General features: G+C 50.5%; 1 protein-coding gene across 1 annotated transcript in view; it reads right to left on the bottom strand.

Moving 5' to 3' along the window:
* Positions 1-26,106, bottom strand: part of INPP5B (inositol polyphosphate-5-phosphatase B) — a 67,153-nt gene extending 41,047 nt beyond the window's left edge. The window contains 7 exon segments of the mRNA XM_062191005.1: positions 14,012-14,201; positions 14,204-14,388; positions 20,513-20,623; positions 21,845-21,874; positions 22,022-22,119; positions 25,290-25,384; positions 26,050-26,106. Of these exon segments, the coding sequence (XP_062046989.1) occupies positions 14,012-14,201; positions 14,204-14,388; positions 20,513-20,623; positions 21,845-21,874; positions 22,022-22,119; positions 25,290-25,384; positions 26,050-26,106 (766 nt within the window).
* Between the last annotated feature and the right edge of the window lie 835 nt (positions 26,107-26,941).

Consider the following 26,941-nt stretch of genomic DNA (forward strand, 5'->3'; position numbering starts at 1 on the left):
GCCTGCATCTTGCTGAGGCTCTCCTGGGGCGGCTCTCCCTGGACTGGGGCCAGAAGTGTCCAATCTTCACGCACCGCTCTGCGTATGGAAACTCCAGGGTGCGCGATGGGGGATTTCCAGCCACAAGACAGTCTTCTCAGAAGCTCTTCCCCAGAATCTGGCACGGAAGCCGGCTGCCAGTAGCTCTTTACCAAACTTACCATTCCACAGTCCCATGGCTCCCTCTCTGGCCACAGCTTCCAGTGCTATCTCCGCATCTGCTCCCCTACTCAAACTCTGCCCCTTTTCCAACCTCATACCTCCAATCCTTTGTCCTTCAGTCTTATCAGTGACTTCTGAGGGTTCTTCCTTCTTCCTCATGGTTGGTAATCAAGCCCTGTAAATCCTTTCTCTAAGCATTTTTATACCTGACCCTCTCCTTTCTCCCTACTGATACAGTTTCTTTCTTTCTTTCTTTTTTTTTTTTAAGATTGATGTATTTATTTGAAAGGCAGAGTTACAGAGAGGCAGGCAGAGAGAGAGAGAGAGAGAGAGGTCTTCCATCTGCTGGTTCACTCCCCAATTGGCCTACATGGGTGCAGGGGCCCAAAGACTTGGGCCATCTTCTACTGCCTTCCCAGGCCATAGCAGAGAGCTGGATCGGAAGTGGAGCAGCTGGGCCTCGAACCGGCACCTACTTGGGATGCTGGCACTGCAGGCGGCAGCTTTACCCACTATGCCACAGCACCGGCCTCTATAGTTTAACACTTCTAGAAAGCCTCCTTAGTGATTTCCCTCTCTCCATTTTCACCTGCTCCAACCCATTCTGCCGATACATAGAAGAAACCACAAATCTGAGTAGGCCATTCCTGCATGTAAAATCCCTCGATAACTTCAAACATTACATTTGGAGTAAAACCCAGACCTCTGAGTACTACATAGAAGGATATTGACAGATAGTCCCAGACTTCCTTCCCAACTCCAACCTCCTTTCTCCTATCCCCAACCTAGTTGTACCCAAACTGTTTATCTTCTCAGATGTTGCCTTCTTATGCCACCTCTGATCCTGGGTATATCCTAACCACCCCAATTCCATCCTTATGTGGGGAACCACAAACTTATCCTTCAAGACTCAGCTCTGTGGCCGGTGCTGAGGCATAGTGGGTAAAGCCACCACCCACAGTGCCGGCATCCTATATGGGCGCCGGTTCGAAGCCCAGCTGCTCCACTCCTGATCCAGCTCTCTGCTATGGCCTGGGAAAGCAGAAGATGGCTCAAGTCCTTGGGCCCCTGCACCCACATGGGAGTCCCAGAAAAAGCTCCTGGCTCCTGACTTTGGATAGGTGCAGCTCCGGCCGTTGCGGCCATCTGGGGAGTGAACCAGCAGATGGAAGACCTCTCTCTCTTCCCCTCTGCCTCTCTGTAACTCTCTTTCAAATAAAGAAATAAATCTTAAAAAAAAAAAAAAAAAGACTCAGTTCTGGAGTCACTTCCCAAGCTCTCTCTGGCCCTCTCCTTATATTCTCACACATGCAGTGCTTACCTCTACCAAGGCACTCATCATAACGGAGCTGGAACTGGGCCTGCTTTCATTTGTCTTACTGCTTTAGCTGGGCTACAAATTTCATGGGGGCAGGACCCGATACGCCTCCTGCCTGCCACAAAACATACCACACACCAGGTGGACAGTAAATGCCTCGGGGCATAGGTTAAGCTCCATGTGATTTCTGGGTGCATTCTTGATGATGACCTTTCATATCTACAATTGAAACCACTTCCCAGTAGGAACTTACCTAATATAGTAGGTCAACCATAACAACTGAAGCTCAGTCCAGATGCATGAAGTGCAAAAGTATTCTATTTTCCTGGAAAATTCTGTGGACTGCACTACACAGCTTACAGAACTAAAATTATTTCTCACATGCCTTGCTAAATACACAACGAGGGGAGGGGGGTTGGGGTGCAACATGTTCAGCTGCCACTTGGGATGCTCACATCTTCTATCAGAGTGGCTGGGATCAAGTCCCACCTCCACCTCTGGTCCAGCTTCCAGCTAATGCACGTCCTGGGAGGCAGCAGATGGCGGCTCAAGTACTTGGGCCCCATGACTCACAAGGAAGACCTCAATGGAATTATGGGCTCCTGGCCCAGTCTTGGCTGTTGTGTGCATTTGGGGGATGGACCAGCAGATGGAATATACCTCTATCTCTCTCTCTTTCTCTTTGTGTTTGGTTTGTTTTGCTAATGTACCTGGGAAAGCAGCAGAAGATGCCCCAAGTCCTTGGGCCCCTGCACCTACATGGGAGACCTGGATGGAGTCCCTGGCTCCTTGCTATGGCTTGGCCCAGCCCTGGCCATTGTAGCCATTTGGGGACTGAACTAGCAATGCAAGATCAAAAGATCTCTCTCTCTCTCTCTCTCTCTCTCTCTCTCTCTCTCATTATAATTCTGCTGTTCAAATATATTTTTTTTTTAAAGTTCATGGACAAGGTGCATTATCTTCTGATTCCATTTCACCACGCACTTTTTGAATACCTGCACATTCATACAGACATACACTGCAGACACAGAAAGCCTGGGAGGGTACGTGCCAAATTGTTAACAATGGTCATTTCTGAGTGCAATATTCCTTTTTCTTTTCCTGTGTAGTACTTTCAACGTTAGCTATAATAAAATGCATTTTCTTTTACTATAATACATAAACATGGATTTTAGAGTCAAAGACTTACATTGTACTTCTAGCCCTGCCTCTTACTAGCTGTGTGACCTTGGACAAGCTATCTAACTTCTCTAATCCCGTACTTCCTCAATTGAGGAAAGATAATGATATCTTCTGCAGAGGGTTTTCTGATGGTTAACTCGAAACTATCTTGTGAGCCTATCTTGCATCACGTCGCCAAAAGATGCTTTAGAAGCCAAACCAGACCTGTTGAAGATCTAAGACAAAGAGAGGAGGCAAGCACGCAATTTCAACATCCTGTAGCCAGGCCTACGACTGATGTGGGCCTGAGCTTTTCTTTTCTTTTCTCTTCAGACTTATTTATGTAACTTGGAAGGCAGAGTTAAAGAGAGAGAGAGAGAAAGAGAGAGAAAGAGAGAGAGACACACAAAGACATTCCATCTGCTGTTCACTCCTCAAATGGCTTCCCCAATGGCCAGGGATGGCTTATGCTGCAGCCAGGAACTTCATCCAGGTTTCCCATGTGGGTACAGGGGGCCAAGTATTTGGGCCATCTTTTGTTGCTTTCCCAGAAGCATCATCAGACAGCTGGATTGGAAGTGGAGCAGCCAGGACTAGAACTGGTGCCCATGTGGGATGCCAGCAACACAGGTTGGCTTAACCCGCTGCGCCACAGCACCGGCCCAGAGTCAGAGCTTTTCTAAAATATGAAATTCAAATAAGAATCAAAATAGCTCATTTCTTTTGAGAACCATCTAAGAGGCAACAACACTATTTCTTAATTCAATTGGTCTGTCTGTCTCTGTCTTTTGCTCCAATTTCTCTGCTAGGCCCCCAGTTTTTATAGGCACTCCCCAAACCAGTGTCACCCAACAGAACTTTTTTTGATGATGGAAATGTACTATATAAATGCACTGTCCGAGGCAGTAGCCATACTTCTAAAACCTAACATATAGGTATAGCAAATAAAATCTTATTTTGCATAAACTGTCAATAGGCACATATGGGTGGTGGCTATCGTACTAGACAGGGAAGATCTGAGTCTCGTTCTTCCTCCTGTGCAAGGGGAACCATCAGCCATGGAAGCGCACTGTAAATGGTGCTGTCCAGCTGTGCCTGAAGTCAGCTCTCCACCATCTACTCAGCATTTCTACAAAATATCCTGCATGTAGGCGGGCCCCAGGAAAGCCTGTGTACAACTCTGGGCCTTTCCCCTGAGCTCTCCCTTCTGTTACCAGCACCAACATTCTCCCATCAGTCAGATCTGCAATCCTGCCATCCACTCACCTTGCTTCTTGGACCCCCAGAGGGAGTCAGCGATGCGCCTCTTCATTCTCCCAACTGCCTTGCTCTAGGCCATGCCTGATCACCTGTAACCTCAAGAGTCTTCCAACAAAGAAATCCTCCCACTTCTCCCTACCCAACATAGTCTCTGGACTTGCCCACATTAAACACTGATTTCATCTCTGTCTGCTCTAAAACTTTCAGTGTTGCACCACTACCTGCAGGTGAGGTCCAAACTGGTTCAGCGAGCATATGAGGCCTTTGCACATCGGCTTTACACTCTCATCTATCCACCACCCAGAGACAACTCATGCTGAAAATACAGGTTCCCCATGCACGCCACACTCACTCCTGACTCCATTCAAAGTTCCTTCTACTTTTTCTGGCCACGTCTTCTTCAAAGCATAGCTTCAACACCTATCTCCGTCCTGAAGCATTCCAGGCCTCAGCAGTCATTCCTGTGAAGTCTAAGGGCATTCTTGTGGATAGGGATATCTTCTGGACACGTAAATAGACACTAGTGTGTTCTGGAGAAAGCCTTGGCTATTTTACTGCTTCCTCCCATTACTTCACATGAAACCTCAAGCAAATGACTAAATGTGTCTCCTCATTTGTAAAATGGGGATAATTCTTACAGAGAAGCCAAAAGTATAAACAAACATAATCTAAAAAAAATCAAGAGCTACCACAATGCCTGGTACACAGCCAACACAAGAATGGCTTGTTCTTTTCCCCTGTCTTCATTACTCCTAATCCCTCACTGCTTTGAAAATAATGACTACCACTTATCAAGTAGCCCTCATAGTTAAGTCCCATGCTAAATGCTTCCCACGTTGTTTCTGATTATTGGTCTCATTTTACAAATCAGAGTATTGAGGCCTAGAGCAGACAGCAGATATGTCCAAGGACACAGAGCCAATAAATGGCACAGTTGACATTAAACCCCAGATCTGCTTGATGCCAAGTCCCCATAGGGACAAGTGTTGTGGCACAGCTTTAACAAGCCACAGCTTGCAATGCCAGCATCATACTGTACAGTGCAGGGTTGAGTCCCAGCTACTCCACTTTTGATCCAGCTCCTTGCTAATGTACCTGCGAAAGCAGCAGAAGACGGCCTAAGTGCTTGGGCTCCTGCCACCCATGTGAGAAACCAGAATGGAGTTCCAGTCTCCTGGCTTCAGCCTGGCCCAGCCCTGGCTGTTGCAGCTATTTGGGGAGTAAATCAGTAGATGGAAGATCTCTGTCTCTGTTGATTTGCCTTTCAAATAAATAGTTTTAAAAAAAATGCAAAGGCCCCATAGCGTTCCCTTTTGCAAACATGATTGCAACATCTCAAGGAGACTGTACTACAACTCTCAGGAGTAAGTATCTTATGGACAGAGGGGATAACAAAGCCAAAGTACCAGCGCAGCCTCCACAGGATGTGTAGGTAGGTGGCTGTCACTGCTGGGTGGAGACCATGTCCCACCCTTCCCAAGCATCTCCTATATCATCTTCTTGGTCATTAGCCAGTGCATTCCATTCCCAGTGCACTAGAAGAATCTGCGAAACCACGTGAACACAATACCTGACTGTTCAAATGGGAAAGACTGTATTGATTCAGTGCTTGCCAGCAACATCATGCATGTGTGTGCGCCACCAAGGGACCATCCCAAGAGCTCTCAGATTAAGACAAGGCCACCCACGCCAGCCAGGAAGGGAGGCAAACAGATCCAGATCCCACCCTCAGAAGCCAAGTCAGGCTGTGTTAATGGTGACGCTGACAGTACTATTACCATGAACAACATTAATACCATATACTTAAGGCTTACTACTTGCTGAATGCTGTTTTAATTACTTCATCTTTTAGTTTCACAACCATTCTGTGAGGTACGTGCTAGTATGATGTCCATATCACAGACCAGGAAATAAACACAGAGAGGTTCAACAATTTGCCCAAGAGCACACAGTAAGTAGTCAGTGGCACATCCAGTATTCAACAACAGAGGACCTGAGTGGAGAGTCTAAGCCCTGAACCAATAAATTGCACCACCTATCAGAAAAATGATGGGTTCAGAAAGCATTTCTGGTCAAGGAAATAACTTTAGGAAAAGCACAAAGACATGGCATTATGGTATACTCATAAGGAAGTAAAAGGTAGGATAGACACGTAGAAATAAAATTTTTTTAAAGCATTAAGGGATAAAAAGGAAGACAAGCGTTAGGGCTGAAGTATTAGGTTCAGACAGCCTGAGTTCTAGCCTCATCTCTGTCACTGACCACGTGAGTGAGTGTCACAAGCATGCTATCTACCCTTTCTGAGCCTCAGTCTCCCCTGGTGAAAAACGGAGACCCTCTTACAGAACCTTCATGGCAAAGTCGAAGGCCCACTGAGTCCCATCCAGTGCTTAATAAATATTCACTGTAAAGTAATTGCAGCAGTAAGAGCAATACATGTAGAGTCGAGCTCTTAAGACTTCAAATGCCAAGTGGAGTTTGGATTTTACTCTTATGGCAAAGTGGAGCTAAGTGTTTACGTAGTACCCAGGGCAGGGCTCTCCTGAGTGAGGTCCCTATGACAGGGCACCCAGCTACCGCTCCGCAGTACCCAGGGCAGAGCTCTGGAAGTGAAGTTCCTAACACAGGGCACCTGCCACTAAAAAGAATGGAAAGAATTCACTTTCCCCATTACAGCCTGGCCACCACCCCAAACAGCTACTATTTTCTTAAAAGTCAAATAACTATGCTTAGTTTTCTTTTCTTTCTTTTTAAAATTTCCTAGTATCTTATGGCTTTAAAGAAAACAAAACAAATAAGGACCATCAGTTTTGGCATCTGAAACGGGGTTCAGATGTCTCTAAAAACTCATCTCACACTCCGCAAACCTGTGAGACCTGACTCAAAGTGCACTTTGGACCTGTGCCTAGCCGTGTAGGGTGGCAAGGACTAAGTCTGTCCAGCTCAGCTCCCCAGGAGGAAGCTTCCCAGGAGGGAAACTGCTTTACAGCAACAGCTTAGTGGTGATGGGCTACTGAGAAATGACTCAACTTTTTCCTCCAGGCTACCCTTCAGTGGGCTGGGCCTTCCGTGCTACCTGATAGAGTCTGTGGTCTGGCGATAAAGCTGAAAGAGAAGTGGTTGAGAGCAAACCAGAAGGGGGCAGGGAGGGAGTGCAAAGCATGCTCAAAGGGGAAGGGGAAAGTTGTTGCTCGGCTTACAAAGCACGCCAGGATTCAAACTACGTGAGGCTCTACAGTCCCACCACAGTTCTTGAGTACCTCCTGACACACATTCGACCGCCACTGGGGAAGGAGAGGGGGTGCAAAATGACAAAGAGCAGCAAGTTCAGGATTACAAAAGTGCAATTGAGTGGGAAGTCAACAAAGAGGTGGAAAAGCACAAGGCTTTCTCCAGAAATCCTAAGCAGCAGTCAAGTTTGAAGAAAGAGGAAATGAAGGTGAGTTGTGTCGGGGAAGGCAGGAGAGGCGGGCTGAGGCCAGGCTGGGTAGGACTTGGACACCACACTAAGGAATTTGAACTTTATTCTGCAGGCAACAGGGAGTGGTGTGATATCAAAGTCCACACACAAAACAGTAGGACACGATCGAATTTATGTTCTAAGGAGATCCCTAGAGGAGATAACTTAAGGTCAGGAAGGTTTGTTAAGGAGATCACTGTTAACATTCAGGTAAGAGGATGCTAACAGTAAGGACAGGGTTGTCACAGTGAGGGCAGAAGGGAAGGCAATGAGGACCAACGTTGTGGTGCAGCGGGCTAAGCCACCAGCTGTGACCCTGCCATCCTTTACAGGCACCAGCTCCCTGCTAATGTGCCTGGGAAAGCAGCAGAAGATGGCCCAAGTCCTTGGGCCCCTACACCCACGTGGGAGACCTAGGAAAAGTTCCTGGCTCCTGGCTTCTGCCTGGCCCAGCCCCAGCTGTTGCAGCCATTTGGGGACTGAACAGTGGATAGAAGATCTCTCTCTCTCTCTGCCCCCCAACCCCTCGCTAACTCTGCCCTTCAAATAAATAAATCTTAAAAAAAAATGGGGGGGGGGGTAGAAAATGGAGAAAAAGAATGGATAGATATAAGGGGATAGAAAATATTTGAGGATAATCGTAGGTTTGAGGGACTCCATTAAGAGAAAACAGGAGGGAAGGAAGGAGTAACGATCCTAGGACAGGCCCTTTAGAGAGCAACCGGATTCTAAGCTCTTGGAGTTGGGCATTTGTAATTTCTGTGTTTCCCAAATGAAAGCACCCCTAAATAATTTAGCATTCTATGGGGACGGTGTTGTGGTGCGGTAAGTTAAGCTGCTTGCTTTCAACACCAGCATTCCATATCAGAGTGCCAGTTTAAGTCCCTGCTTCTCCATTTCCAATCCAGCTTCCTGCTAATGTACCTGGGAAGGCAGCAAATGATGGCTCAACTGCCTGGGCCCCTGCCACCCACATGGCAGACCCAGATGGAGTTCTGGGTTCTTGGATTCCGCCTGGCCCAATGCCTGATGTTGTGGCCAATAGGTGGGAACTAGTGGATGGATGATCTCCATCTCTATCTATGAAGCTCTACCTTTCAAATAAATAGTAATTAAAAAAAATAATAATAATAGGCTGGTGCCGCGGCTCACTTGGCTAATCCTCCGCCTGCGGTGCCGGCACCCCGGGTTCTAGTCCCAGTCGGGCGCCAGTTTCTGTCCCAGTTGCTCCTCTTCCAGTCCAGCCTCTGCTGTGTGGCCCCGGAAGGCAGTGGAGGATGGCCCAAGTCCTTGGGCCCTGCACCCACATGGGAGACCAGGAGGAAGTACCTGGCTCCTGGCTTCAGATCAGCGCAGCGCACTGGCCATAGTGGCCATTTGGGGGATGAACCAACGGAAAAGGAAGACCTTTCTCTCTGTCTCTCTCTCTCTCTCATTGTCTAACTCTGCTTGTCAAAATAATAATAATAATAATTAGAGACCGGCACTGTGGCGTGCTGGGTAAAGCTGCCACCTGCAGTGCCAACAACCCAAATGGGTGTCGGTTCTTGTTCCAGCTGCTCCACTTCCAATCCAGCTCCCTGCTGGTACACCTGGGAGAAAAGCAGACGATGGCCCAAGTCCTTGGGCCACTGCACTCAAGAAGAGGCTCCTGGCTCTTGGCTTCAAATGGGCTCAGCTCGGGCTGCTACAGCCATTTGGGGAGTAAACCGGCAGATGGAAGACCTCTCTCTATCTCTACCTCTCTCTGTAATTCTGTCATTCAAAAAAATAAAATAAATCTTTAATAATAATAATTTAGCATTCCTTATATGAGGAGGCAAAGCTTCACTCCCACTTTACAAGGAAAGCCAAGAGACATGTGTCTCATGTAATCCAGAGCCAAGGAGCAACAATGAAAAGAAAAAGTCTCTTCTTGCTCCTGTTTGCTAACTTCAGCTCCTATATGGACCATCAGTAAGGTCTGTAAGATTGTTACAGCATATTTTAAACAGCAAAAAAAGACATGGAAATCAGCTAGATTTTATATGCCCAAATGTTGTCTTCTCTACTAAATACTGCTGCTGGGGCTGGCGCTGTGGTACAGTAGGTTAAGCCACCACTTGCAGTGCTGGCATCCCATATGGGCACCAGTTCGGGTCCCAGCTGTTCCACTTCCAATCCAGCTGCTAATGTGCCTGGAAAAGCAGAAGATGGCCCAAGTCCCTGGGCTTCTGCCACCCATGTAGGAGACCCAGAGGAAGCTCCTGGCTTCAGCCTGGCCCAGCCCCAGCTGCTGTGGCCATTTAGGGAGTGAAACAGTGGATGGACGATTTCTCTCTGTCTCTCTCTGTAACTCTTTCAGATAGACAGATGGATAGATAGGCACTTCCCTCTTGCTGAACTATCCAGGCTTCCCTGAGAATGATTCTGCGCAAAGCTCCACTGCTACCTGAACACTTGTGGGTGCCTCTCTGTTCTAAACAACCACTGCAGAACTCCAAAACTGTTTTCACAAGGGAGAAAACAAACAGAGGTTAAGTAGGACAAAGAATGAAAACAGACAAGGGAACAACAAAAGGAGGAAGAAAAATGAGTACAGTTCTCTTTTGTTTTTTTTGGGTTTTTTTAAGAGTTATTTTATTTATTTGAAAGGCAGAGTTAGAGAGAAGCAGAGGCGGGGGTGGGGGTGGGGGTCTTCTATCTGCTGGTTCACTTCTCAAGTGGCCACAACAGCTGGAGCTGTGCCGATCCAAAGACAGGAGCTTCTTCTGGGTCTCTTATGTGGGTGCAGGGGCCCAAGCACTTAGGCTATCTTCTACTGCTTTCCTAGGCCATAGCAGAGAGCTGGATCGGAAGTGGAGCAGTCGGGACTCGAACTGGCACCCATATGGGATGCCGGCACTGCAGGCGGCGGTTTTACCCGCTATGCCACAGCACCAGCCCCTCTCTTTTGTTTAAAAAGACAAAGTGACCCAAAACAAATGAATTTGCTTAGGAGCCTGCAGGTCTTCCCACAGAGGTAGAAATGATGGGTGATATCTGACCTCTATCCTCCACAGTACACAAAAGCAAAGTCATTCTCTCCATGCTAAAGGGAGCTGTTGGTCACACAGGTTTTACTTATTAAAACTGACAAAGCCAGGTTGAAAAAAGGAGAGACAGACAAAGAGCTTACCCGGGGGCTATTTTTCTAACATTCTCTCTGGTTTCTACCCTGGTAATGTAGGTTTCCCTTCATGGTACCCTGATATATAAATAACATTCATTTCCTTTCACAGCAGACAGTCTTTAACGCTCCGCTTTCTGGGTCTAGGGGAGAAATTACTCATAACACATTATCATTCTAAATTTGAGATGCTATAAAGCTGGCTCACTTTGAATCAACCATGGAATAAAAAAAGACACTTCAAAAGACCAAATTGTGCTCGCTATTAGCAAGTGTTAAACCAGCCCAGAAGAGTCCCCGTGGGACTTCTGCGCAGCTGCTTCCTTTGTCAAGTGTACAGCTGAGAATCCTCCAGAACACAGATCCAGGTGCTCGCATGTTCCCAGAATGAAACACAGGTGAACGGCTTCCACCGGGACTTGGGGGAGCACTGAGCCCTACACAGGCTCCCCAGTGGGGTTTTCTGGACAACAGCACCTTCAGCCGCTAGACAGAAATAATGAGACGCTGCTCCTAAATAAGACTCCGTTCTTAAGGAAAGAAGAAGACACCCAAAGTTAAAAGCAATTAAGAAAGAAGCTGAAAAGTTCCCACCTACAACAGCTCCCAGTCTAAGGCCAGTGCAGGGGCTTAGCCGCTGAAGAGGCCAAGGGAATCCATCAGAGGGAACAGGCTGCCACTCCAGAAGCAATGCCGCACCTCAACATCACAACCTCACTCCTGGACACCAGTCAGAACGCAAACACTTGCACTCCAGTCTAAAACCGGCTTCATTCCACGCCTCTCCAATTCCTACCCAGCCTGCCCTAACACTCTTGAATTTGGCAGAGACAAAGAAAGGAATGGACATTGTGGAGAGAAGCATCCAGGTGAGATCTTTCCTTTCTCTACCAAGGCAAAGGCGAGGAGTAAAGACCAGATTCGCCTTGTACCCCAAACACCTAAGCCTTCAAGGTGCCACTGCCCATGGTTTACCCTGCAAGGACTACTGTTCCTCTGGGCCAATCCCGTGCCCTCTTACACTATTTATGGAGATCAGTCTTCCCCACTCTGTCAGACTGCCAATTCCTGGGGGATACCTTGTTTCTCCTGCTATGCATAACGCAGCACTTTTAAAAGTTAATGTATTTATTTGAAAGGCAGAGTGAGTGTGTGTGTGTGGGAGAGGGAGGGAGAGAGAGAGGGAGACAGAGAGATCGTCTATCCGCTGGTTCACTCCCCAAATGGCTGCAACAACCAGATCTGGGCCAGACCAAAGACAGGAGCCAGGAACTCCATCCTGCTCTCCCACATGAGTGGTAGGAGTGCCGGTATTTGGGCCATCTGCTCTGTCTTCCCAGCACACTGAACAGAAAGCTGGATCAGAGCAGGTGGCTGCAGCTCGAATGGACACTCCAATAAGGGATGCTGATGTGGCAAGGAGCTGCTTAAGCCACTGCACCACACACCAGCCCTTCATCATGTAGCCTTCTAAAGCTGACTCTGCCTTAGGCTGGCTCCCAGGCTGCTAGGAAGTGGATATTTTGATCATACGCATGTAGAAAGAACCAAATCTAGTACCTGTCCCCCTGTAGAGTGGGTCTGCTGGAGCACTAAGAGGGGACCCCAAGAGTTTCTCCCACCTGTTGCAGAAGATGTGTGTCTTCTCTGAGGTCACAGTCACTTCGGAAACAGAGCTGATCCAAACAGAAAAGAGGGCTTGGTGCCACTCTTACCAATTTTTTTTTTTTTTTGACAGGCAGAGTGGACAGTGAGAGAGAGAGAAAGGTCTATCCTTTTTGCCGTTGGTTCACCCTCCAATGGCTGCCGCGGCCGGCACGCTGCAGCCGGTGCACTGTGCTGATCCGATGGCAGGAGCCAGGCGCTTCTCCTGGTCTCCCATGGGGTGCAGGGCCCAAGCACTTGGGCCATCCTCCACTGCCTTCCTGGGCCACAGCAGAGAGCTGGCCTGGAAGAAGGGCAACCGGGACTAGAACCCGGTGTGCCAGCGCTGCAAGGTGGAAGATTAGCCTATTGAGCCGCGGCGCCGGCCGCACTCTTACCAATTTTAACAGAGGCAACTTAGCAGCTAATACTGTAAGCCCACCAACTATAGGTATTACCATGGGGACAAATTCTTCTAACCTAAAAGACAGAGCCTTGACAATCGTTCCTCTCCAGCAGGTAGCTAGTTTCTGAACGGATTCTGAGCTCCCTGCACATTTCTCAGCCAGACACAGATAGCTGGCTCCACAGCAGGCTCACCTGACTTCTCAGGGAAGACACCCCCCTGCTAAGAGAATGCGGCACTCCTACAGCCTGGCTCCGGGATGCTGGCTGGGAGGACGGGACCCACCTCTCTGTGCTGCCTGTGGGCTTGTCCTCTGCCGAGCCTCAGGATTCCGGCAGCCTCTGGCGAACAGGCAAGGAGAGGAGATGCTCTCCATCTTGCACTTTGCCCCGTCCCCGCACCACAGCCCAGAATGTCATGGAAACTGAAGCAACAGTTATCTCAGCACGGGCTCTTCAAGCGAACTCTTGAAGCCCAAAGCGTTTGATCAGCACCGTCAGGTGCATCAGCCGCATCTTGCGGTGGCTGCAGATGGAAAGGCACAGCGCTGAGGAAGTCCTGGGCTGGCCCGGCTTCCTCTCCTTTCACAAACTTGTGCAACACGCCACTCCTCCCCGCCCCTCAGCGTTCCCAAGCCTTGTAAGAGCCAGTGGAGGGCTGGGCCACACTTCACCCAGCTCCTCGACAGCCTCTTCATCCTCGCAAAGGACTGAGACAAAGGGGACAAATGGGTGCCAGTGGCCAAGCCCTAGGGCACGGCCGGGGGCGGGCGGGGGGACTCACGGGGGAGTTCCTGCTGGTCCGCGGGTCATCCCTTCACACCGGACTGGCCCAAATTTCAGCACTGAGCCTCTCACTCTCCCAAAGACAACTCCTCCTGGACAATGGGCCTTTGTGCTGCACAACACGATCCACCAGGGGCTGGGTGGAATAAGACCTACTCCACTTCACCTGGAACGGCATGCCGACCCCCAGGCCCAGGGTGGTCAGGGTGCCCCCACCTCCAGCGCGGCACACAGCGATCTTCCACACGGGATGGAGGCTGGCAGACAGCCCCAAAGTATGCCCCACCCCACGCAACGGGGAGCGGTCTTACGAGTGCATCCACACCAAACTCGGTCGGACAGGGCTGAAGAGCAGGCTCAGCAGGCCCAGAGGTGGCCCGACCGCGAGCCAGCCACGGAGCTTTCGCAAAAAGTCCAGCCTCCGGGTCCCTGGGGCCCCCATTCCGGCCTCATGCCCGACTGCGAACATCCCTACGGACCTGCAGCCCAGCGTCCCCGCGTCCACAGGGCCAGGACCGCGGTCTCTGCCTCGCGTGTCCACTGGCCAAACCGCAGCCCCTGCCCACCTGAGGCCGGGCCCTCCGCCCAGACCCAAATCCCCAGCCCCACTTCCTACCGCCCGCCGGACCTGCGGAGTCGCGCTCCCGAGAGCGGGCAGCGGCAGACATTTCCCTGCCAGCTTCCTCAAGCTCTTCATCCCGCCGCCCGCCCCGCCCGCAGACGGGATTGCCCCCGCATGCCACCTCCACCAATCGCAAGTCCGTACGCTCCATAGCTCCGCCCCCAAACAGAACGAAGCCCGCCCCCTGGGGGGAGGCCTAGCCTCCTCCAATCCCCACCTCCCTCTCCGAGATGGATACCTGCCTCCACCAATGATCGCACACCGGGGCCAGGTTCCAGGGCTCGAGTTCCAACCGCGCGGCGAGGGCAGCTCGGCGTCCGGCTCTGCGCACCTGTATCGAGACAGCCACTGGAACTGGGGATCTCGGGTCGTCTCGTCGAAGCCTGCAGCAGAAACAAGAAGTGCAAACTGAGCAACGGGCTGCACCTCCGCATGGTTGCATTCTCTGGGGATTCTCCAAGCCTGTCCCCTGCCCAAAGGGGGAGGGGGGCGTCTGAGGTTCAAAACCAGCAATCAGTATGAACACAAAAGGGCTATTCCAAGGCAGAGGCACCCCGCCGTTCCGGCGACCGCCCGGCGACTACATGCCAAAGTCTGTGTTTCATATAGGGATCTCAGAAACATTAACAAATTGACATTTTCCATAAACTCTTAAAAGTGTGTGTGTGTGTGTGTGTACGAAATCTCTTTAATCCTCACAACAAACCATAGGAGGTAAAGAACTATTATTCCAAATTTATGTTTCAAGTCACGGAGCTCAGAGAGGGATTGGATTAAGAGTGCTCACCCTGTGTCACTAGTATTATTCCTCCTTACTACTTACTACTATTCATACAGTAAGTCATCTTTAGTTTAATATTTGGAGATACATTTTCTCTTGCTTACAGAATAAATTTAAAACTCTAGCCAGTCACTCAAGGCTCTGTGATCTTGTTTCTACTTCCTCCCCCCCCCCCAAAAGCCACTTTGCACCCAAAGACAGTTCCCCCTCCTGGCAGCAAGCAAAATACTTGGAGGCCTTGGAGATTCAGGCTCCACAACAGTAGGCAGCCCTCCCCCTATTCCTTCAGAGACAGGATGTAAACTTGAAAGGAAACAGTTAATAGTGGTGGTGGTGGGGGGGGGAGTGTTGAGTAACTGCCTCAGAACCAGCACCAGGTGGTTTGAATTAAGTCTAAGGTCAAGGTCAGGGTTAAGTCTAAGGTCATAGAGTGAGGAGAGATGCCAGAGATGCCACCACTGAAAAGTGAGCTGTGGTCCTTAACCACCCACAGGCTCCAGCAGCAACATGCAAGCCTCTCCACAGAAACAGACCCTCCAAGGAAAAGCAGACAGCTTGCTGCGAAATGTACCATTGCAAGCCCCCTGACCCCTCCCTCCTTCCTAGAAATTCTTGAGTCCCCTCTGCCTCTGAGTCAAACCAGGTCGCTATTAACCCTTCTGCTATCCTGCCCTCTCCACTTGTAGAACTGCAGGACTTGGGCCAGCACTGTGATGTAGTGGGTAAAGCTGTAGTCTGCAGTGCCGGCATCCCATATGAGCACTGGTTCAAATCCTGGCTGCTTTACTTCCATCCATCTCTCTACTATGGCCTGGGAAAGCAGTAGAAGATGGCCCGAGGTCCTTGGGCCCCTGCATCCTCATGGGAGACCCAGAAGAAGCTCCTGACTCCTGCTGTTGCAGCCATTTGGAGAGTGAGCCAGCAGATGGAAGACCCTTGTCTCTCTGCCTCTCTTCTCTGTAACTCTGCCTTTTTTTTTTTTTTTTTTTTTTTTTTTGACAGGCAGAGTGGATAGTGAGAGAGAGACAGAGAGAAAGGTCTTCCTTTTTGCCGTTGGTTCACCCTCCAATGGCCGCTGCGGCCGGCGTATCGCGCCGATCCGAAGCCAGGAGCCAGGTGCTTCTCCTGGTCTCCCATGCGGGTGCAGGGCCCAAGCACTTGGGCCATCCTCCACTGCCTTCCCGGGCCATAGCAGAGAGCTGGCCTGGAAGAGGGGCAACCGAGATAGAATCCGGCGCCCCGACCGGGACTAGAACCTGGTGTGCCGGTGCTGCAAGACGGAGGATTAGCCTGTTAAGCCACGGTGCCGGCCTGTAACTCTGCCTTTCAAATAAATAAAAAATAAATATTAAAAATAAAAGAACTGGGCCGGCGCCGTGGCTTAACAGGCTAATCCTCTGCCTTGCGGCGCCAGCACACCAGGGTTCTAGTCCCCGTCGGGGCACCGATCCTGTCCCAGTTGCCCCTCTTCCAGGCCAGCTCTCTGCTGTGGCCAGGGAGTGCAGTGGAGGATGGCCCAAGTTCTTGGGCCCTGCACCCCAAGGGAGACCAGGATAAGCACCTGGCTCCTGCCATCGGAACAGCGCGGTGCGCCGGCCGCAGCGCGCCTACCGCGGCGGCCATTGGAGGGTGAACCAACGGCAAAAAGGAAGACCTTTCTCTCTGTCTCTCTCTACTGTCCACTCTGCCTGTCCAAAAAAAAAAAAGTTAAAAATAAAAGAACTGCATGAACCTGACTGAAGGACCCCATAAATGAAATTGGGTTCTAGTCCCAACCACGGCACTGCCAGGCACAGCTCTAAAATTATTTTCAGCATTTAAAACAAGTATTTATTTATTTGAAAAGCAGAGTTACAGAAGGGAAAGGCAGAGGCAGAGAGAGAGAAATCGTCCATCTGCTGGTTCGTTCCCCAAATGGCCGCATGGCTGGGACTGGGCCAGACCAAAGCCAGGAGCCAGGAGCTTCATCCAGGTCTCCTACTTGGGTGGCTGGGGCCCAAGCACTTGGTCCATCTTCCACTGCCTTTTAGGCATATTATCAGGAAGCTGGATTAGAAGTCAAGCAGCCAGGAGTCAAGCTGCGGCCCACGTTGGATGCTGGCACTCCAGGCTGCGGCTTTACCTGCCACGCCACAGCACTGGCCCTCATTTTCGGCATTTATAGCCTACTGACTCATCCTTGGCTTCAACTGATCCTCACAGAATCCTTGGATTATTAGAAAGACAAGTACGTATCTCCATTGTACAAATAAGAAAACCAAGGTCTGAATACAATGGAGTGTCCGTATTCACTCCAGGAAGTGGTGAAGCTGGGATCGGAACTGAAATCTGGACTCTGTGTCAGAACCTGGGGTTCCAAGCCCAATCCTAGCATTGCGATTGATGAATGACTTCGGCTAAGTTACTTACCTTCCCGGTGCCAGTTGACTCATTTACAATACAGAACATCAGGGTGGGCGTTTGGCCTAGCGGGTTAAACTGCCAATGAATATGCCAGCATCTCCCTTCAGAGTACTTGGGTTCAGTACCCGGCTCCAGTGCCCAACTCTGAATTCCTGCTAATGCAGACCTTGGGAGACAGCTGGTGATGGCAAGTAATTGGTTCCTGCCATACCTCCTGGACTGAGTTCCTGGCTCCAGGCCCCAGCCCAACCCTGGCCATTGGGACCTTTTGGAGAGCAAACAGCAGATGGAAGATCTCTCTCTCTCTCTCTCTCTCTCTCTCTCTCTCTCTCTCTCTCTCTCTTCTCTCTCTTCTTTCTCTCGCTCTCTCACTGTCTGCCTCTTTGCAGTCTCTTTCTGCTCTCTGAGTTCTTTATCTCTGTAATGCTGGATCCAAGTGTCTGCCAGTTCTGGGGGTCCCCTCTCACCCAGGCGCCTGCCTGAGCAAGTTCTCCCCATGATATCTGCTCAGAAAAGTTGAGTTAGTGCAGAGTTTCCCTGCTGGTTACCCAGCTGCGGTGTGGAAGAGGAGGTAAGGGGGCCAAGCCTAAGAAAGAAATCCTCAACTCCTCATTCTCTTTCCTTCTCAGCCAGGTACCAAACTCTAGTCACCCATTCAACAGATGTTTAATGAAGGGGCCGGTGTTGTGGCATAGTTGGTAAAGCTGCTGCCTGCAGTGCTGACATCCCATATGGGCACTGGTTCTAGTCCTGGCTGCTCCACTTCCCATTCAGCTCTCTGCTGTGGCCTGGGGAAGCAGTAGAAGATGGCCCAAGTCCTTGGACTCCTGCACCCGGTGGGAGTCCCAGAAGAAGCTCTTGGCTCCTGGCTTTGGATGGGCGCAGCTCCAGCCAATTGGGGAGTGAACCAGCGGATGGCAGACCTCTCTCTCTCTCTCTCTCTCTCTCTCTCTCTCTCTGCCTCTCCTTCTCTCTGTGTTTGTAATTCTGACTTTCAACTAAATAAATGCATCTTAAACGATATTTAATGAAGTGACTACCATGTGCTGGGCACTGTCCGAGCACTGGGATGAAGCTGTGAACTCAACCAAATTCGTTTAGCTAAGCCACCTTCATTCCCACCAGTTTGACCTCAGTGAGTCTCCAGTCCCCTCCTCCCAGTCTCATCACCAGGGCCTAGCCTAAGCCTCATTTTTTAATGCCTGAATCACTGCAAAGCACTCCCATGGATCTCCCTGCTCCAGGCTTTCCCAGTCCATCTCAATTACAAGAAAAACTTTTGTAACTTCCAAATCTTGCCAGGTCACTCCCTGGTTTAAAATTCCTTAACGGCTCTCCACAAAATAGAGGACAAAGTCCAAGCTCTTTGTTGCTTACTTAAGATCCGTCAGGAGCTGCCCTCTGCTGGCCTGGCTCCCTCCATTCGCTCCTCCTGCCCCAAGTTCATTCCCACCCCATGACCAGGCCTGCCCTACCGCCATATCTGTTTCTTCCTTATCTGCCTACGTGCAGAAAACTCTTGCTCATCCTCCTGCTCTCAGCTGAAACGTCACCTCCAACAGGAAGGGTTTCTCGAGCCATGGGTATGGGAGAGGGTGGCACGAGCTAAGGAAGTACTCAGCATGGACTAGTATGAGCTGATCCTGGCTCAGGAGCTGAAGCTGTGTACTCAGACAAGGCCCTTGCCCTCTTGGATCCTTAGTTTCCTCATCTGTAAAATGGGGACATTGGCAATACCTACTTTGTGGCCAGGATGAAATCTGATAATTTGTGAAACGTTCTTGGAACAGAGCATAGCACATGACATCCTCAATGAACATGAGCCACGAGCCCTCTTGTACGGGAGGAGGAAATATGTTCTGAGCTCCTATGTGGTGGGCACTTTCGCATGAGTTAGCCCATTTAATCCTCACAGCACCACCATAAGGAAGATACTTATCACTTACAGAAGCCTACAAAAGCAGATTCAGAGAGGTGCAGTGGCTTCCCCAAAATAAGTCACATGGCTAGGGACCTGCAGAGATGTTTTTTAAAGTTTCAAAGCCCACGCTTTTTGCGGTAACACATTGAACATTCCTTACCTGAAATGCTTGGGACCAGAAATGTTTTCAGATTTCAGAGTGTTTTCAGATTTGGGAATATTTGCATATACACATGCACAACGTATTTGCATCTTGGGGATGGGATCCCAGTCTAAACGTGGAATTCGTTTATGTTTCATATATACCTTATATGCATACCCTGGAGGTAACTTTATGTGATATTTTGAATACTTTTGTGAATGAGACGAAGTTCCATGGTGTGGAATTTCCTAACTGTGGGGTCACATTGGTGCTCAAAAAGTTTTGGATTGTGGAGCATTTTGGATATTGGATTTTTGGATTAGGAGTGCTCACCCTGTGTCACTAGTATTATTCCTCCTTACTACTTACTACTTACTACTAATCATATACTAAGTTATCTTTAGTTTAAGATTTGGAAATACATTGTCCCACACTTACAGAATACATTTAAAACTCTAGCCAGTCATTGAAGTCCATGATCTTGTTCTACTTCCTTTCCTCCCCTAAACCACTTTGCATCCAGAAACATTTCCCCTCCTGGCTCAGCAAGCAAAATACTTGGAGGCCTTGGAGATTCAGGCTCCACAACAGAAGGCCCCCCTCCCCCTATTCCTTCAGAGACAGGATGTAAACTTGAAAGGAAACAGTTAAGTTATTTAAAAAAAAAAAAAAAAGTGTTGAGTAACTGCCTAAGTCCCAGCACCTGGTGGTTTGAATTTGCATGTGCGGTAGCTGATCCGCCACTGTACACAAACCCTCGTTCACCTACCTAGCTGATCTCCGATCTAAACAAATTCTATCCTGTCCTAGAGGCCACTACCCTTCCACTGCTAGGCCCAAACCAGACCTTGGTGTTGGCTGCCGTGCAGGACAGGGCAGAGTTCAAGGGCAGGAGAGCCCATAGTGGCAGACTTGCCTTGGTTTTAGCTTTGGGTGGCAGGGAGAAGGAAGATGGGTCTCTAGAAACTGCTGACCCTGCCAACTTGCAAGAGATTCTGCGTCAGAGTCACAGATCACTCAGTACAGCCCTGCCCAGAGCCAGGAGGGCAAAGGCGCCAGGCTCTGGTTGATACCCTGGTAGAGAAACTGTAAATAGAAAAGCAGACTCCATGGTTGGTGAGGGGCCTCTAGGCACTTCTGCTTCATGCCAGCAGCTTTGAGAGGGCACAGAAATTGTGCAGTGTGAGTCCCAAGGCTGGAAAGTCAACTGGAGTGACGAGTTCAGGGCCCACTCGCCCAGGGAGCCAGGGTCTTACCTACCTGGCCAGGCCCTGGCGACTTCCTGGAGGAACATCTTGGTATGTGAGCCAAAGGGAAGCTGGAATACGAGGCTGAGCTCCGCTGTGTCCAGCTGGACAGTCACATCCGAGCCTGCACAGAGGAGGCAGGAAATGAACGCTTGGCCACCAGGAGTTAAGTGTTGGGATGCATCTTAAGGCTGGAGTCCTCAGACTGCGGAATCACAGCCCAGGCCCCCAAAGCCCCGTCAGCCCTTGAGGAACTCGCTCAGGGCCACTGCTGGCACCGTAAGGGAAACTTTATACCCTCAGGTGCACATCCACAACACCCTCACTTTGTGGAGGCTCTGAAAGGCGGCAGGCCGCCCACTGCAGTGCTGGGTGAGCTGGAAGACAACAGGCTTTTTGGATTTGTAGTCTGTTCCCAACCACACCCCCACCCCCCGCAAGTGAAATGAAAACAGCAGACGAAATGCACTGTCCCTTGGTCAGTCTGCCTGATTGTGCCGGCCACCATGCGAGGCACCAGGAATACCACAATGGAGCGCACAGGTGAGATCTGTCTTCAGGGAGCAGGAGTGCGGGAGGCATCTTGTGCATAGCACTCAAAACCAGGTGCCGAACTAATAAACGAGCAGAAGCCATCCAGGAGGGCAATTCAGGGTGTGCGCTCCAGAGTCTGGATTCTGGGTTTGAACTCTGGCAGCCCCATCGCTGATCTACTTGATTTCTTCAGGCCTCAGTTGTCTTGTCCATAAAATGGGGATGGAGTGATCACGTCACAGAGTTGTTGCGAAGAAAGCGCAATATGATGTGTGAAAAACCTAGCCATAGTCCCTGCCACAAGACAATCAGGGATCAGATATTTGCTTCTATGATTAGTATCATTATTACTGCCTAGCAAAGAAGACGGACATTGAATAAGTCAATAAAAATAACCAAAGCTCTGTGAGTAACTGAGAGCGGGCAGGGGTGAGGCAGAGAGGGACAGTGTGTGTCAGTGTATCAGGGAGGTGCACACAGGTTCAGGGGTTCAGCAAAGGCTTCCTGGGACAGGAAACGTGTGGACTGAAGCCCTGAAGAAGAGGTGGGAGCTGGCCAAGTGGGAACAGGTGTGAGGCTTTCAGGCGGAGAGAGCGGCGTGGACAGGGGTTCCGCAGGGAGACTGTGAGGTTTGAGCTGGCAGAGAGTGATAGGCGATGAGCTGGAGGCTGGGCAGGGGCCAGATGCTGCAGGGTCTTACTTGCCACAACGATCAGAGTATCAGGGGGCTCTTACGTCACACATTTCTCTCTCTCTCTGCAGGTCCTGGACCCCCTGCCCCAACCGGGACCAGACCGAGAGCACCACTCACCAAGGATGTAGGGTTCACCATCTGGGGACACTGTGGGGGAAGAAAATGAGAATGGCCTTGGCCACTGAGCACCCCAGCCCCAACATCATTCCTACCACCACTGCCCTCCACAAAGGCAGAGATGACTTGGGGGGGACCCCGAGGAGAGGGACTCACACCCCCCTACCCTTGCCGCACCTTCTTGCAGCGTAAAATCCCGTGAGACCGGCACTATCTGGTCCAAGGAGACGTCATCCCCAGTGATGGCCATCCTCCGGTGCGTGTACAGGAAGAGACTAAAGGCAGGAAACAGAGGTGAGGGCAGACTACTCTGACTGTTCCTCATGCCCATCTCAGAGGCCCCCAGCACTGCCCGGCACACCCCTCGTGTCATCTCTGTCTACTGTGCCCATCTGAAGCTGTCAGTCTGGGGAAGAGCTCATCAAAGTGGAACTGCTCTCATTAGTCGGAGCCTGCTTGCTAGCGAGACGCAGAGTGGACGTGTACTCCAGCGCGGTGTGTGATGGGAACAGCCAGCTCTGTTCCCCATCTACAAAATCAGGATGCTGGGTTAAAAGTACCTAAGGCTCCCTCCTCTCAGCTCTGAGATGCTGGGGCTCACTGACTAGCTCTGAGACCTTTGGCAAGCAGGATTCTCCCTCTCTCCCTCCCTCTCTCTCCCTCCCTCTCTCTCCCTCCCTCTCTCTCCTTCTCTCCCTCCCTCCCCCCCCCCCTCTCTCTCTCTGCCTTTGTATAATACACAGGTGTCACTGTGCAATGATTAACTGAGCACTTTCTAGGTTCCTGACGTTGTTTTAAGCGCTTTACATGTGCAAACTCACATCAGTGTGGAAAAACTGAGGTACAGAGGAGCAAAACAACTTGCTTTAAGGTCTTATGACTAGAAAATAACAAAATTTGAATTAGTGTTTTAAATGTCACCTATAAAATTTCTTTATTTATTTGAAAGGCAGATAGACACACAGAGAGACAGAGATAGACAGACAAAGATCTCCTATCCCACTTGTGACTTCCCAAATGTCTACAACAGCTGGGGCTGGGCCAGGCCAAAGCCAGGAGCCTGGAACTCCATCTGGGTCTCCCACATGGGTGGCAAGGATCCAAGTTCTTGAGCCTTGAGGGCTGCCTCCCAGAATGCCCATTGGCAAGAAGCTGGAATGGGAGTCAGAGCTGGGAGCAGTTCAGGGACTCTAATATGAGATGTGGGTGTCCCAGACAGAGATTAACCGCTGTGCCAAGTGAAGGATAGGTCACTACTTGCAACACCTGCATCTCACATTAGCATGCCAGTTCAAGTCCTGACTGCTCTGCTTCTGATCCAGTTTCCTGCTAATGGGCCTGGGAAGATAGTGGATGATGGCTCATGCCCCCAACATGAGAGACCTGGATGGAGTTCCTGGCTCCTTGCTTTGGCTGCCAGCAGATAGGAGGTCTCTCTCTCTGTGTCACTCTGCCTTTCAAATAAATAAATAAATAAATCATATATATACGTGTGTGTGTGTGTATGTGTAATATAATGGTGACAAAGGGGGGAAGTTGCGAGGTGGAGAGGAAGGGGTAGGAAAAGGTTGATTGATGGTACTAGGTTATATAGGAGTAAGGAGTTCTAGGATTCTATTGCACAGTAGGGTGAAAATAAATAATGCTGCTATGTATTTCTCCATAAAAAAGCAAATAGAAGGGGCTGGTGTTGTGGTACAGTGGGCTAAGTTGCCATCTGTGCTGCTGGCATCCCATATGTGGTTCAAGTGTGTTGGTTCAAGTCCAGCTACTCCACTTCCAATCCAACTCCCTGCTGATGCACCCAGTAACGAAGCAGAAGACGGCTCAAGTGCCACCCATGTGGGACACCTGGATCCATGCTCCTGGCTTTGACCTGGACATTGCAGCGATGGGGAATGAAACAGTAGATGGAGGATTGCTCTCTGTTGCTCTCATCTCTCTGTTACTCTGCCTTTTAAATAAACAAATCTTTTAAAAATTATAAGATAGAATTTGGATGTTTTCATTATAAAGAAATATTAAATGCTTGAAAGGACAAATATATTTACCTTTATTGGACAATATACAATGTATGTATATAATAAAACATCACACAGTACCCTCAAAATATTTATATGTCTGTTAGATTTTGAAAACAAAAAAATGCAAAAACATATTTTATTTATTCAATTAATTTCAGAGGCAGAGACAGAGAACCTCCATTACTGGATCACTCTCACAATGCCTCCTGGGAACTCAACCTGGGTCACCCACATGTGTGGCATGAACTGAAATAGTTGAGCCAACACCTGCTACTTCTCTGGGTCTGCATTAGCAGGAGGCTAGAGCTGGGAACCAGACCCAGGCTCTCCAGGACGAAACATGGGTGTCTTAGCATCTAGGCTCGGTGTTTGCCTCCAAAGCCTGGGTTTGAATCCAGGCAGTGAGGCTGTGAGGCTCAAGATCTAGACCAGATGGCTGGTGCCAGGGCTCATTAAGCTAATCCTCCACCTGCGGTGCCCACACCCTGGGTTCTAGTCCTGGTTGGGGCTCCAGATTCTGTCCTGGTTGCTCCTCTTCCAGGCCAGCTCTCTGCTGTGGCCCGGGAGTGCAGTGGAGGATGGCCCAAGTGCTTGGGCCCTGCACCCACATGGGAGACCAGGAGAAGCACCTGGCTCCTGCCTTCGGATCAGTGAGATGCGCCAGCCGCAGTGGCCATTTGGGGGGGGGGGGGTGAGCCAACGGAAAAGGAAGACCTTTCTCTCTGTCTCTCTCTCACTATTCACTCTGCCTGTTAAAAAAAAAAAAAAAAAAAAAAAAAAAAAGAAAGAAAGAAAGAAAGAAACATCTGGACCAGAGTGAAAAACTGCCTCTTCCTGAGAAGTTTCCTCACCAAATAGTGAGGATTCCGTGAGTTAAAGCACGTGAAGGGCTTAGAACACGGTGTTCCAACACAGTATGATAATTATAATATTGATAACTATGTGATAATTATAATATTATAATTCTGGGCTGGCTCTGTGGTGTAGCCGGTAAAGCCGTCACCTGCAGTGCTAGCATCCCATATGGGTACCGGTTCACATCCCAGCTGCTCTACTTCCAATCCAGCTCTCTGCTATGGTCTGGGAAAGCAGTAGAAGATGGCCCAAGTCCTTGAGTCCCTGCACCCATGTGGGAGACCTGGAAGAAGCTCCTGGCTCCTGGCTTTGGGTCGGCTCTGCTCCGGCTGTTGCAGCCAACTGGGGAGTGAACCACCAGATCAAAGTCCTCTCTCTCTCTCTCTCTCTCTCTCTCTCTGCCCCTGCCCTTCTGTAACATTGCCTTTCAAATAAATATATCTTTCAAAAAAAATAATTTTGCAAGACTCAGTTCCTGCCCCAGGGGAATGACTCAAGTGCAGCAGGAAGGTAGGGAGAAGAGTAACGCCACGGCCCAGACAGGCAGGGCCCAGCGCCTCACTTACGCGTGTTCCTGGTGACCGTCGTCTGGGCGGTAGCGCACGAGCCCCAGGAGGCGGCTCTGCCGGCTGTCTCCCTCGCAAAGCGTACCTTGTACGGCGTGCTGCTCAGAGTCAAGGAAAGGAAAGCAAGCAGAGGCCAGGCCTCTCCCGACCCAGCCCGCTCCACCTGCTCTGCCCTCCCTCTGCTCCTAGAGTCACTGGATTTCCTCGCCTCTCTGAGCCTTCCCTGCCTGTGAAATGGGATAATAACCTTCAACTTGGGGCTGGAGTTTGGTGCAGCAGGTTAAGCCGACACGTGAGAGGCCAGTATCCCATACAAGCTCCAGTTCAAGTGCCTCCTGCTCCACTTTTCAGCCCAGCTCCCTGCTAACGCATCTGAGAAAAGCAGCAGAAGGTGGCCCAAGTGCTTGGGCCCCTGCCTCTCATGTGGGAAACCTGGATGGAGTTCCAGGCTACTGGCTTCAGCCTGGCTGAGCCCCAGTTGCTGTGGCCATTTGAGCAATAAACCATCACATTCGTCTTTCCTTCTGTCTCTGTAACTCTGCCTTTAAAATCAATCAATCATAGAGAAAAAAAATACTCAACCTGATATGGAGCTGGTAGGGTAACTGCATATTTAAGGCGCTGGGCAGAGGGTCCAGGATCCAGCAAGTGCTTGCTAAATGCTGGTTTCTTTCTGTCCCCTACGGTTCAGAGGGAGGAGAGTAGACAGACACCTTCCACTCACTCCCAGGGCCCAGGAGCTCAGAGCCTAGAAGGATATGATGACGCAATATTCGCCCTCCGCCAGAGTGTCCTGGATGGCCACAGACTGGTCCATGCTGGCCCCTGGTGAGCAGACACCCCTGGGCCAGCGCGGATGGGAGCCCCTCTCGGCAACAAGCTACCGACGAGGTGAGGGAGCTTCCTGGAGGACTGAGGGGCAGGAAGCAGGGGGCTTCGTGCAGGGAGGTAAGGGAGGCCTGCCCGTCGTCCTCCTTCCCTTCCTCCTCAGCTCCGGAGCAGCGGGGCCCTAGGGCCGGTCTGTTGTGCCGCCCCTGGTCTGGGAGGGATCCGGTCGCTCCTGAGTGGGGAGAAGGAGACCTGGTGCCACTGCATCTGGGGTGGGCTCTGCCTCCCTTTCCAGGGGAGCAGTCAGCGCCCCTCTGGGAGGTGTCGGTGGTGTGTCCGCATAGGGTTGGGGTGGGGGCTATCTCCTTACTCAGGAAGGGAGGGGCCCATCCTTGAGAAGGAACCCAGTGCTGTAACTCTTTCCTTGCAGATGGGAAAAGCATCCCGTGGCTCTTTGCTTTTCATCCCGCCTAGTAGGCCCCGTTGCATCAGCAAGGCGGGGGGGGGGGGGGGGGGTCCGGTCTGACAGCCACGGGACCAGATGGCTGCAGGATGGGGGGTGTCCCAGCCCTCAGTTTGCCCGCTCCCTCCTGCCCAGCCCCGTCCTGCCTTTCCTGCCCACACCTGCTCCCAGCCCCTTGCTATTGCTGCCTACCTTCTGAGCTGTCACCGCTGGGCGCGCCTGGGACACCGCAGCGCCGGGGCCAGGCCAGCGACTACATTTCCCAGCAGTCCCTGCGCCAGCATGGTCAGCCAGCCTGCGAGTCCCAGCATGCCTGAGTTAACCATGGTGGGTGGTGGTAGGGTACTCCCCCGTCCCTGTT

The sequence above is a fragment of the Lepus europaeus genome, chromosome 5, assembly GCF_033115175.1.
Source record: "Lepus europaeus isolate LE1 chromosome 5, mLepTim1.pri, whole genome shotgun sequence".
Taxonomy (NCBI): domain Eukaryota; kingdom Metazoa; phylum Chordata; class Mammalia; order Lagomorpha; family Leporidae; genus Lepus; species Lepus europaeus.